General features: G+C 40.5%; 1 protein-coding gene across 1 annotated transcript in view; it reads right to left on the bottom strand.

The window, feature by feature from the left end:
- Positions 1 to 4246: 4246 nt before the first annotated feature.
- LOC121306269 (neurexin-2-like) overlaps positions 4247 to 13049 on the bottom strand; it is a 132183-nt gene continuing 123380 nt past the window's right edge. The window contains exons 11-14 of the mRNA XM_041238011.1: positions 12582 to 12963; positions 11262 to 11452; positions 5307 to 5480; positions 4247 to 4419 (exon numbers count right to left, since the gene is read on the bottom strand). Of these exons, the coding sequence (XP_041093945.1) occupies positions 4247 to 4419; positions 5307 to 5480; positions 11262 to 11452; positions 12582 to 12963 (920 nt within the window). The remainder of the gene's footprint in view (positions 4420 to 5306; positions 5481 to 11261; positions 11453 to 12581; positions 12964 to 13049) is intronic.

Below are 13049 nucleotides of genomic sequence, written 5' to 3'. Positions count from 1 at the left end.
GATTTCAGTAGCTCTAACCAATCCTAGGCTTTGGAAATACAAAGCGCTTTGTGCAGACACTGTAACCTGAAAAGCAAAACCATCAAACTGAAATAACCGATGAACTACACAGCAGTGACCAGCAGCTAAAGAAATCTACTTAATATGCATAAGCACCTCAAAGGCAGGGTTGCATGTATTATTGATTTTAATGGTTCGCATACAGAGAAATCGCTATTGGATATGCCACTCCCTAATACTTGAGAGTCCCCAGCATTTGCTCGCTCCTCCTGAAACCTTCCACCCCAATTATACTGCTGTGCTGAGGTGAGACCTGGAAGTCATTTGCAGACTGTCAGGGTTGCAGTGTTTAAGAGAAAGCTACCGCAGGCTAATCTTTACTGTTAAATACAGGCACACAAGCGACTGCTTGGTGTAGCGGATTGATCAGCGGAAAGAGGTTTAATTTAATATGATGGCTGCTGAGGGGGTGCTGTGTAAAACATTTATATGTGAAATAATTTGATAGAGTGATTGCTTGTTATTTCATGGTTAATTCACAGCTTGAATTGTGCTGACAGTAAACTGAACAATTGTACATTTATAAGGAACTTTTAATTCATAGTTTTAATATTTCACTTTGTGTTAGACACATAGCAAACTACTGCGGAGGGTGTAGAAAGAAAGAAAGAAAGAAAGAAAGAAAGAAAGAAAGAAAGAAAGAAAGAAAGAAAGAAAAACAAAAAAGACAAGAAAGGAAGGGAAGACAGAAAATCGAAACAAAATAAATGAAAAAGCAAAGGAGGGGAAAAGAAAGGGAAGAATGAAAAAGAATTAAAAGAAGGGGAAAAAGGACAGAATAAAGGAAATAAAATAAGACTTAAAAAAAAGCAAGGACAGGAGGCAGTGAATGGGCTGACCAATAAGACATGCTATCAAATGAAAAGAGGAAATGAAAAATGAGGTGTGCGGGTTTTCCCCAATATGAATTATGCTGTTGCTGGTGGAGTGAAACGTTTACGCTGATCAAATCCCTCCAGGGTGAATGCAAAAATAAATATGACAGGTTAAAAATCAATCGCTCCCGCGGTGACAAGGACAAATGCAGCCTTCAAAACTGTAATGTAAGCAGCCTGGGCAATGCGAAATCCATAATGATTTCATAAACTGGGCTTTAAACACAGAAAACAGAAAGAACATGAAACAAAATAGAAATGGGGCAGTGCTTGAGTCTGGCAGAGTGAAGTGACCACACACAGACTGAAACTTCCGCAACAGATATGATTGGTATCGCTGCTATATACACTGTACAGTAGTGTGCACATTAATTAGAACACCTCCAAGATCCTTTATATATTTACCTGCATGAAAACCTCAGGGTGCTGGAATAAGGTCCACACCATCACACACATATACACTTTGATGGAGGTAACAGAAAGTTAATGGGTACAGGTTTTCTTGTTATCCAAAAAAAAGCAGCGCTAATTTTGCACACAGTGACTCTGGAACATATTCTACTCTCTCCATTAATGGAAAGGCATATATCTTGAATTATACTGGCAATTGGGTCAAATAGTCCATCTGTGGAAAAATAATTCTGCTAATGTGAGATTTTTTTTCGCTCCAGGACTGAATATAATTCTTACCTTCCATGTTCCTAGAAAATGAAATCAATCTAATCCAGTAATAAAACAGTAATTATATAAAACTTTTTATATAGGGTTAACTCTCCTGAGGGAAGTGTAACATATATCCCAAAACTAAGGCATAGAAACTGAGCACTTTACGTAACCTAAAACAGTACCAGATATGTTTTGGAATGAAATGCATGTGGGTCTTTCAAAACTGCAAAATTTCGACTTTTGCAGTTAATGGGAAAGGGGATCATTTGATTAGCTGCAATTGCTTTGCTATATTACCTTCATTATAACCCTAAAGTTACCTGCAATGATGATCCAATATTGCCAAATCATTACCAACTAAAATCCAATGATTACTCTATATTACTCGAATATGTCTCTAATCAATAGGCTCATATTGTCGTTGATTATTGCCCAAAGACTACAGGTATGACATATTGTATAAGGGTTATTCAATCTGTCCTATAACTTGCACAGTGGACCGTGAATGATCCAATATAACAGATCAGAAGCAGTACATGCAACAGACAGTGGAGCTGTCCATTAATGCAGTGCTGAAACAAGACATGCAAATACATTTGCAACACATAGTCTACTTGTCTCAGGTAGTGATTTTCACTGACAGTGTAAAACGAACATGCACGCGATGCATAAAACAACATGACGATATCTCAGCACATGGGCTTCTCAACACAATTTTGAGATTGCTTACTTCAAAGCCCACTTAATAACAGGGAGCATCCTAATCTGCATAATATAGGCTACAGGCATTACAACCTAAATGCACAGATCTTGAAAGTGCATTGAAGATGGTGAGTGGGGATGCAAGATATGATCTGATTAAGGCAGCGTCGATGATCTGTTAATTCAACCTAGATGAATACTTCTCACTCTCCCATCTGTTTACCACATTAGATTTGCATTTCCCAAACCACGTTTTCCAATAGTGGAACTTAATTGAATTGGGTCTTTAGGAAATCTATATACATAAAGACACATAAAAAGCAGTAATGACCCTGTGCGTGGTTATATCAAAAACATTTTACATGTGACTGAGCTATGAACCAAAATCGCTTCTTATGTCATCAGTCAACTGGCACAGAAATATTTAAGGCAGTCAGATAAGGTTGCTAGCTTCTAAGTCTAGCTTATAAGTCCATCACAATGATTCTCCATTTAAAATACTTTCAATCTGATATAGCCCAGAGGCTATCCGGTATTTTGCCTTTGACATAGGCGCACAATAGGGGCATCAGGGTATCAGACCTACCTTTTGAGACTGTTCATAAGATGTCATTGCAACAGGAGTTCTGAGAAGAACTTTGCTGGTTCGATTAACATCTAGAGCATTTCCAAAAGACCCACAGAAAGTCACGCAACAAAAACATAGCCACCAGCAAATTCAAAATGAACTAAAAAAAGTATAAAATACTCATTCATCTTTTTTTTTATTGAAGAGTAGGTTTTAAATGCTGTTTTTGTTACATCCCCCCCCCTTACAATTTCACATCCCAGGTTCTGCTGCTCCTCCAATATTGAGTTATTCTGCTTTAAATCTACCTTCACCTGGCTTTGAGATTGTCTGGAGAATCCTAAGTGCCTGGACAAGAGCTTTTGTCAGTCCACTAAAATCATGTTTGAACTTTCAGCTCTGTGTGGCACTTACTCTGTCTGTTTAGCATGCCAGTAGGTGGCGCTAGTTGAAAAGTTATATTGATTGAAATGGAATGAGGGAAGTGGTTCGGTCCCAGCAGTTAGGATTCTCCAGGCAAGCTCAAAGCATCTCAAAGACAGATTTAGAGAAAAATGATATTAGTGACTTGGTGATACAATCTTACGATCTCTTATGATTGTATTTCAGTAACTAGCAATAATGTCAAAAATATCGACAGTTGCTTGGTTTTTACTGTATTTCTTATCGGATTCAAGCCTGCCTTTCCCAAATCCTCTGCACACTGTATCATGCATGCAAACCGGTTTGGATCCGGAACCAGGTCGTTGGGATTCAAATCGAATTCAAGTCTGATCAGAAGCATTACTCTGACCCCGGATTGAGCTTGGCATGTACATTTGTTTTGTGAGAATTCAAAAAAGAAAATCAATGACAAAATAATCAATTCACTGGGCATGGGAAAGAATGAAAAAAAAACTCCTTCAGGATCTCCAGGTCCTTTACGGATGGTGATAGATAGACAGTTCCTTGACAGTTTTCAGGGCTTCATAAAACACTGTAATAAAACACTCACCTTTTAGAGTATTTGACTGGAGTTCATTGTTAAATATAAAACAGTTCACAAAACGCTGTGATTGAGTGGGGCAGAGATACTGGTATATAAGTATAGCAACACAAGAAAGCTTCAGTATGATTGCTACCTGCTTCCACGGCTCCGATTGACCTTAGCTTGGGTATCTGTGCTGTTGGTCAGCAGCTGATCAGAGGCAAAAAAGAAACTGACAAAGATCTCAAGCAAAACACCTGCAACCCATTGCAAAATTAACAGGTTTCACAATATTCCCATAAAGAAGGCAGCTCAGATACATCAAGACGTTTTGCGAGCCCCTGAAAAATGTCAAAGAATTTAAGGAGAGACTGTGGCCGCCCCATGTCTTAGTGAGCGTGTGCATTTCTATAAGAGGATGATGCTTAACCCTGCGACAGGAGTGGAACCCAGGTACTCACGGTCATTGCAGACCGCACCCCCGTATGATGTCATACTGCAGTCACATGTGTACCCGTCCCACTGCTGCAGGCACACCCCTTGGTTGGCACATGAATCCTCGGTGCAGGTGGTGCTGGGACCTACAGAGTTAAAAAAAAGTTAGTTTTAAACTCATCCATAAAGATAAGCAGGGATGGGAATGAGACTCCCATTGCATAGTGATCCACTCCTGGTTTTACAATGCATTTGGAACATAAGAAAAGGCCATTCGACCCATCAAGACTCATCCCTTGTTAGCACACCATCCTCCTCTACTGGGGGGACTAATTTAAAAGCACAGAATCTAGTCTTTTTTTTTAATGTTTCCAGTGTTTTAGAGCCTGTTGCTGGTCGGCTATTCCATGCATCTCTGTGTAAAAAGTGCTTCCTACCTTCTGTGCTAAATACTCAGCTTCCATCTATGCCCTCTTGTTCTTCTCTCTGTGCTAAATTTGAAGTCATGTCTTGGATAACTTTATCATTCCATTTTTATTTTAAAGACTGCAATCAAGTCCGGCTCTTTCCCTTCTTTGTTCTTCTAGAGACTTCATTCTTTTAACCTGCAGCTTATGTCATTAAGTCCAGGCGTCAGCCTTAAGACTCACTTGAGTTTGTTACTTACATGCTCTGGCTATCAAGCTTTAAAGTGTTGAAAATATATCAAAGAATGTATATTTATTTTACTATTACAACATAGTTCTATAAAGTCCTGTTACGTTGAATTGCAATTGTTTTACTCTCCAATAGAATCTGAAATTACCGTACGGTGGTAGAGGCAGAAGCTAGCCTTGGGAATCTCACAGCGTAACAAAGCAGTTAATTCCGTGCTTACTTTCATTCATAAACCTTGCATCTCTAGAGCTGGAGGCTCAACTCACTCATCTCCAATGCTGCAGAGTTCAGATCTCAGGGCGAAATTCTTAAGCCTTGCAATCCAAGTACTGACCGGGCTGAACCGGGCTTAGCTACTGAGAGCCGCTCCACTCACCCTCACAGCCCCGCTCGACCTGCCCCACGCGATGCAGGGCATCCGCGATGAGGTCGGGGAGTCTCCCGTTGAGGTCCATCGACGCCAGGCACCCCTGGAAGCCATCCCGGGACGCGATCAGTTTCGGCAGTTTGTTGTACATCCCCTTACTGACGCCACCAATGTACAGCTCTCCTGTAGGGGCGGAGGAAAGGAATGCCAATTAAACAAGCCAATATCAAACCGTCAAATCTTTTTTGTGAATGGGTTTGTCAATGTCTCCTTCTTCTGTTGGCCAATCACGGTCCTGGACTGCCTTTTCAGTCCAGGTTTAACAGGTAAAATGAGAGAACTACTTCAGGGTCTGGATGGAGGTTTAATTGGTTGAATTATACCATTTAGAACAGGGCTGGAACAAAGGCTGGGAGTGGAGAGGCCAACTTTGGCCACACCTGCCATAGCCAATACCCAAAGACCAGAACAGAAACCAGGAGCAGAGGACACAGCGCTGGAAACTCAGTGGAATGAGGGTAGGACTCACTTCTCTCCAGCTGCATGAACAATCAAGTAGTAATTGAATTCCCTTCCTGCTAGATACAAGTGTGCATTCACTGTGCAAGTGGCTTAACAGAGCTTGTCAGAGTCCAATTGTTCGGGCTAATTCCATGCTCACAACTCAATTAAATGCATTAGGTTTTAATAAAGGAAGCTTCTTGTCTGTACCAATACCAATGTAAAAGTGGAGCGCTCTGTGATTCTAGCCTTTCTCATCAAATTAAAAGCAGCAAAAACACCACTCTCTTCACCCAGTTGTTTTTAATTGGTAGACTCGCCATGCTGTACTTTCTGTTTCGCTTTGGGGGCGCGAGTGTTGATCACGTTGTTGTGAACGTTCAGTAAACAACTAATTAGTAAAACTAGTCAAAGGTCAACCGCATAACTTTGTTGTTTTAATTGGCAATGATTATTTTGCTGGCGCTACAGTGAGGGAGACTACAATGCTTATGTTTACGTTTGCTTGGCTTGGGAAGTTGGCGGATGTGGACAGCAGAGTGGCGATATTACGGGTACAATACCACTGTTTTATATTGGTGACATTTGCTCAGAGATAATAGCTGATGGTATGCAAATGCGACGTTATAAAGGAGAGTGGTATAATGCGGGACAACTATAGTACATTTTAAGATTTAAAGTTCTCATCAAAACTGTATCTGTTTTCCTTCAGCAGTCTGTAGCCTGACAGGGCACGCTCTGTGCTCGTTTTCCAACAGGTTTGTCTAGAGATGTGTCTGCCTTTCTCTCTAATATGTCAATCTTCTGAATCCCTGCCTTCATTCAAACACAGACACCCACACACAAACACAAAGTGGAGCTGTCCATTGCCAAGGTGCTGAAATACGGTGGTCTTATGCGTACAATCACAGACACAAACTATCTATCGCTTGAGTGCTGACAAACTAATTCCAGTAACTAATATGTACTGCCATCCTTTTGTAGGTCTCGTTTTCCTTTATGAAACACTATGAAAAGGGATTTTTTTAAAGGTTAGATATTGAAGCAGTTAGTGAAGAAAAAATTATTGATCACTCTGACGTCAACGGTACACTTTTGAGAGGTTACATGAACTAAGTCGAAATTGAAAACATGTCAGTTGTGTTAGAAACAGCAGGGATTGGTCCTCAAGGGAAACCCAGTGTGGAAATACTCTATTGCTGCATGTATTTTATAATGCAAGCACTATCTTTACACAACATCATCTTTCAATGTTTTATCACATCTCCTAAACAACAAGGCTGTTTAAAAGAGGGTGCGTGCACTTAAAAAACGGATGCAATGTGTTGTTCTGACAAGAAGCTGAGAAAATACAGCCACAAGTGAAATCATAGTGAACAAAACAGGTGTCAATTACATCTGACACTTTCATATTGTTAACTGCAGATACCAGTAGCTCTGCACTACTCAATCACAGCTCTGCAATAAGTGTATAATGAACATTGTTTATGGTGTTCCAAGGGAGAATCCTATTCAAATACTATAAAAGGTTATTTACAGTAATTTTGTAAGCCCCTCAAAACGTTGAACAGGAGCTAGTGTAAAATTCAGCACCGACCGCACTGGACAGCTCCTGGATACACAGCTATGACCAAAGGTTTTGCACCACCCTAGAATTTCAGATTGAGATATAATTCAAATTAACAAAAAAAAACTATACAAAAATCAATTGGATTTTTTTTTTCAACATCAAGTACTCAAAGAAACAAATTTATAATGCAAAAGTCTACCGGAAGCCTTAATATTAGTACAGTAGTTTATGTTTGATGTCACATTTTTCAATTTTTGTCACTTTTTCATTAAGCATATGGAATACTGCAATGCGGCTTGTAATTCAAAATGTTAACGTAACATTATTCAGCAGCTTGCACTTGACTTTACGAAGCAAAACTAGACAGGGTGATGCAAAATGTTTGGTCATATATGTAGAGCATACAAACAAAGATCTCCCCTCTCCCTTTCTCTTCATAAAGATACTGATGCAAACAAAAATCCCAGCTGCACAGAAGGTTATCTGGCCCCCAATTGTGAATAACTCAGCTGTAAATTGTGATCAACAATTGCCATGAAAAGGACAAGAGGGAAACATTCAAGCATATTCAATGGCCCCACTCATGCAGTTAATGTCCATTATTTATTCAGAGACTAGGGGAAGGCAGTCAATGCATTTATAAGCAGAGGGAAATAACCATGCTCCCATTGGTGCCATGCAACGTGGGCAGTTGGAAGAGAAAGCAGAGGGTAGGGGAACTAATACACTGAGTCCATCACGGTAAATCATTTTCAATAAAGAGATGCCCTCATAAAATGCTAATGCAATCTTCTTTCACTCTGAGAGATTATTATTTTTCGGAGCAAAAACTGACCAACCTGATCAAACAGACCCAAGCTAAATCCTGGTTCAGCAAAGATATTCCTGGTAGCTTTTCTATATTTTCATTCAACACAGTCTTTATAGAGGTTTACCATAGTGTAATAAAACAGAGTGAAAGCATGGTAAGGCACACAGCAGGTAAGCACTATAAAGAATAGCGAGGTATGGTAAAGCATGTTAATAAACTTGGCACACCTGGGTACGACATGCATATTATAACCATGGAAAAGCATACAACAATCCTGTGCACAAATACAGTGGTTTATGAGGGATCTGAACTAGAGAATTCAACTTTTACTCAGGAACGGTCAGCAAGAGAGAGAGATTTTTTTCTTCAAAACATCGCAGTGTATCCAGATCACACTCCCTCCTGCAACAGTGCTGGGAACTGAAATGAGTGGCGTACTGTAGGAACAGAAAAGGCATTGTTGCAGGAGGGAGCGAGATCTGGATACACCGCGACCCTTGACATTTTTCTCCTAGCGAACGCTCCTTAGCAAACACTGAGAAATGCATTGCACAAATTTATGACCCATTTGTAGTTAAAAATGTCAAAAAAAAAAGCCGCCAATATTAAAAATTAAAAATATAACGCTGTGATCTGGGCAACACGGGATACAGCAAAGGTACTGTAATGCGGTTCTTGTAAAGGCTGGGTTCTGTAACACGGAAAAAATTTAATTTGTTCACAAGACCACACCCTCATAGTGCACAGATGAAACAAAACTCTGGCATATATATATTGCACTATGCAAGAGGCTGCTTTTAAGTTTGACTGTAAACAAATAGACAGCTATCACCAGTGCCCTTTACATGATTAATTACATCTCCCTCTTCCCACCCACCCTAATCAATACCCATTATATCAAAGCAGAATGATCAATAGGCAGCCAATTTGTTAGCAACAGGGTTGTGTGCACAGAATATCACCAGCTGTTTAAGAACTTTATTAGTGGGTTTGCTAGATGCGTGATCCCATAGAAAACGATCACACTTGTGCTTTTGAAATGCTGTTATAAAAGTAACTGAACAGTGCCCTTAAAGTGGACTAAAAAAATATTTCATAAATCTTATTTAATGTTTAGTTATGTAGGTCTCAAAAGCGCAGTTTTTTGTTCTTTTTAAAGACCTGTTATAGCAAATGTGTCTTTATTTATTTTAAAACATGCATCAGGTACTGCACTAAGTTCTCAGTTTGCTTCCCTTGCCTTCCAGGTGGTTACTCCAGGAAATGATTTCACTCAAGTGACTTCTGGGTCATGTTACTGGCTGAGAGCATGTCAGTCAATAAGGGGGAAGCAGCTGATTGGCTATGGACAGGAAATAGGGCAGTGAAGGGGTGGGGAATAAAAACAATTTCTCGAATATTCCCGAGAAACAAGAACAAAAGAAAATAATTCCCTAGTTCATATACCTGTGAATAAGAATATCAAAACAATCAGGATTATGAAAAATATATTTCAGCAGGATACAGCAAAGGTAAAATAGCATGTGTCCTGTCAGCCTTTGTGTAACACCATCAATCCTAAACATGTTTTGCTTCCTGATTTTCTTCTTTTAAAGATAGCTTTGCAGTTCTAGGCTGCTATTGCAAGCCACCAACAGACCTCTTATCCTTCAAATTCAACTTAAATCCCCCGGCCCTAAAAGGTATCTTGCGTCTCTAAGCCAGGACCATTTTCAAGTGCTGGAAAAAAAGAAATTGGAAGCACTTGACTTTTAGCTTGGGATCCTCCCTGCATTTCATTACTCCCAACAGCCATTTCATACACTTTAGCACTGAGCTGGCAATTGACAGGGCCAGACACTGCAATCCTTTATCCATAGTGAAGATTACACATGCCCCCCCCCCCCTTCCCACATTCACAATGACATGCTGTCCCCTACTGACTCTTTTAATGATCAAAAACTTGAAACAATGTCAACAGGCTGTGTTGAATTGCTCAGACAAAAATCACTTCAAATTGCAGCTTGAAACTGTTTTAATAACTCCTGCCAGAGTTCTAAAGTGCTGAGTTGCTTCTTGTGTGATCTTAGTCTGGTGTTAATAGGTGCGTGAAATATCAACTTGATGAGCAACAGGGAGATGCATCTTATATATATTCCAGAAAGCTGCAATTTACAACAGCTGTTATCCATTCATTTGAGCTAAAACTTTTACACAAAATATTGTGCTACATAGGGTAGGTGTTCCCATTTGTTTGTCCAGCCCTCTGTGCATTGCTTCCTATCCATAAGCTCCTTGGATCATATCAGGCTAACTTACTCACCTGCCTCTTTATTGACAGATGACAGTTGCCACCAAATTAGTATCGACCACAGCTTTGGCATCAAAATTGGGCAATTTGAACAAATTACCTCGAAGCAAATCTTACAGCATATCAATGTCTGAGCACCTCCTTTGAGGCAAATAGAAACATTCTCACCTTACTATAGCAAACAAAATAATTCTATAAATCTCCATACAGGTCTACCACATGCCATTTTTAAAAGCAATATTTTCATTAAAAAAGATATACAGTAAAACTAGGAATGGCTCAAGCTGCTATGCAATGGGAGTCTTATTTCCATCCCTGCGGCTGCCAAAAAAAAAACACTACAGACAACAAACCTGAATATTTGCAATTTGCATTTAATAAGTCTCAAATGTGCCGGAAGGAATCTATGTTTTAGCAGCGTGTGTTTTCATTTGACAACACACTGGGTTCGAGAAATCTTTGTTTGCTGGCCGTTACTTTCAGGCAGTGTGGCACTTCCTTGATCACCTGGAGAGAGAAATTGTGCCCCACCCCCCTTCGTTAACCAATCAGGTGTCAGTAACCAATCAGCAGGTTTTCCTAACACGTCAGTAAGATGCATGACCCTGAAGACGAGACAAAAAGGACCCAGGAAGTGTAATGGAAACAGATTTCCTGGAAGACAAGGGAAGCAAAGTGAGAACTTTCTCCTGTCAAGCCGATTCATTTATTTTCTTTTGAAACTGTACATTTGAGACCTACAGCTGTGGCCAAAAGTTTTGCATCACCTAGAATTTTAGGATTGAAACATACCTTTCAGGTCCAGGTTCCGTGCTCCGTTGGAGTGCTGGGTGACGATGCGGGAGTCGATTTTGAGTGTGTGCACGTTGCTAGCGTCCCGGGACACCACCACGTTGTGCCATTGGTTATCATTGAGGGGCTTGTCCGAATTCCCCTTCATCAAAGAGGGGCCGTTACCCAGGTCAAAGACATAGTGGATATACCTGCAATAGACAGAACAGCTCAGATCTCACGCTGCACGAAACAAGGCTGATCTACAAGAAAGTCAAGTGGACAAATGCATTGACCATCCTCAGTGTGCCTCTGAAGAAGCCACTAGGCAAAAAGTTTAGTTCCTTACAATTACTTTAGAATTCTGATTGGAAGTTAGGCATGAATAATAACGCAATACGATTGACATTTCTATAGCGCCTTTCATCACAAGGATCCCTATGCGCTTCACACACACAAAACAAATGAACAATGAAATCACTCAATTAAAAACACATTTTATATAACAGAAATAAAAAAAAGAGAGCCCAAAAATGTGGTATTAATTGTAAAATGTAAAACATAAACTAAGATTGTAAAAACAATTAATAACAGCCACATAAATATGCTGGTATCTGCTATTAGCTGCTGTGTTTCTGCTACTATTTCATGTATTATGCTGCTATCATGTATTCTGCACTTTCCACTGTATTTAATGTATTATGCATTGTTTTTTTACTGTATATCATGTATTATTCATTTCTCTCTATTTGAAGTATTGTGGATTTTCTTCTTGTTACTGCATCTTGTAAAGCGTTTTGTGATGGTGCTCCACTATGAAAGGCGCTATATAAAATAAAGATTGATTGATTGATTGCCACAATTCTGAGTGGTTCTGTTGCCTGTTGTTGAACTAGAATCACTCCTGGCACTTAGGATTCTCCAGGTAAGCTCATGTTTGTATTTCATTCATTAAAATCCCCACTCAGAGTGAATTCAAACACCATCCAATAGAGCCTGTAAGTCACGTCCCAATTGCAACCTACTCACAGCAGCTACACTTATAATTTCACACTCAGAATGTCAATGACAAAGCATTCGAAGCATTTAACCCCAAACGGGTTCTGTAGAAGCAGATGAAGTCTGTTAACATTGGGGGTTGCTCTGTTGTAGGTTTAGATGTAATCTCTTTCAGACTACTGTGTTTCTAAGTGTTCGCTAGCTCTCTTTAATCAAGTCAAGAGTGCTTTTTCTCTTTCACAAACCCCCACTTCGATTGCTGGCCTGCCGCAGCAAAGAGTACGCGAGAAACCCGATCAGAAGTCGCGTCCGGACAGAAGGCATAGAGAAAGAGCAGCTTACCCCTTAACAAGCTCCACCACAATGAAATCGCTGCCGTCTCCGCTGTTGAACAGCAGCAGCCCATCTGTGGCGGTGGTCTTGAATTGGAAGAAAAGGTGCATCGAGGCATAAGCCTGCAAAGTAGCCAGGGCGAGGTAGCTCCCTTTAGACCGGAAGGTGACCGGGTCTGCTATGATACTGCGCATGCCGAACCTGGCATTCAGCTCACAGTAGCTGATGTCTCCATTCTTGCACAGGTCTAGATAGGGCAGGCCATTGAAGGAGAGGCTCTGCAGGTGCCCGATAAAGTTGGAGGGCACCACAGAGATGAATCGCCGCTCAGTCATGATGCCAGTCTCGATGTTGTGGAACTCTAGACGAGTGTGGGCACCCGCCATTTGCCCTGTGAAAGAGATGAATGGGTTATCCCACCAGTCCAGCCCTTGACGTCAGCCCAGTGCCCAGTCCTGGGGTTCACCTGTTTAGGTG

The sequence above is a fragment of the Polyodon spathula genome, chromosome 47 (genome assembly GCF_017654505.1).
Source record: "Polyodon spathula isolate WHYD16114869_AA chromosome 47, ASM1765450v1, whole genome shotgun sequence".
Lineage (NCBI taxonomy): Eukaryota > Metazoa > Chordata > Actinopteri > Acipenseriformes > Polyodontidae > Polyodon > Polyodon spathula.
The sequence above is the reverse complement of the archived record's forward strand: the minus strand, read 5'-3'. Positions and strand labels throughout refer to the sequence as shown.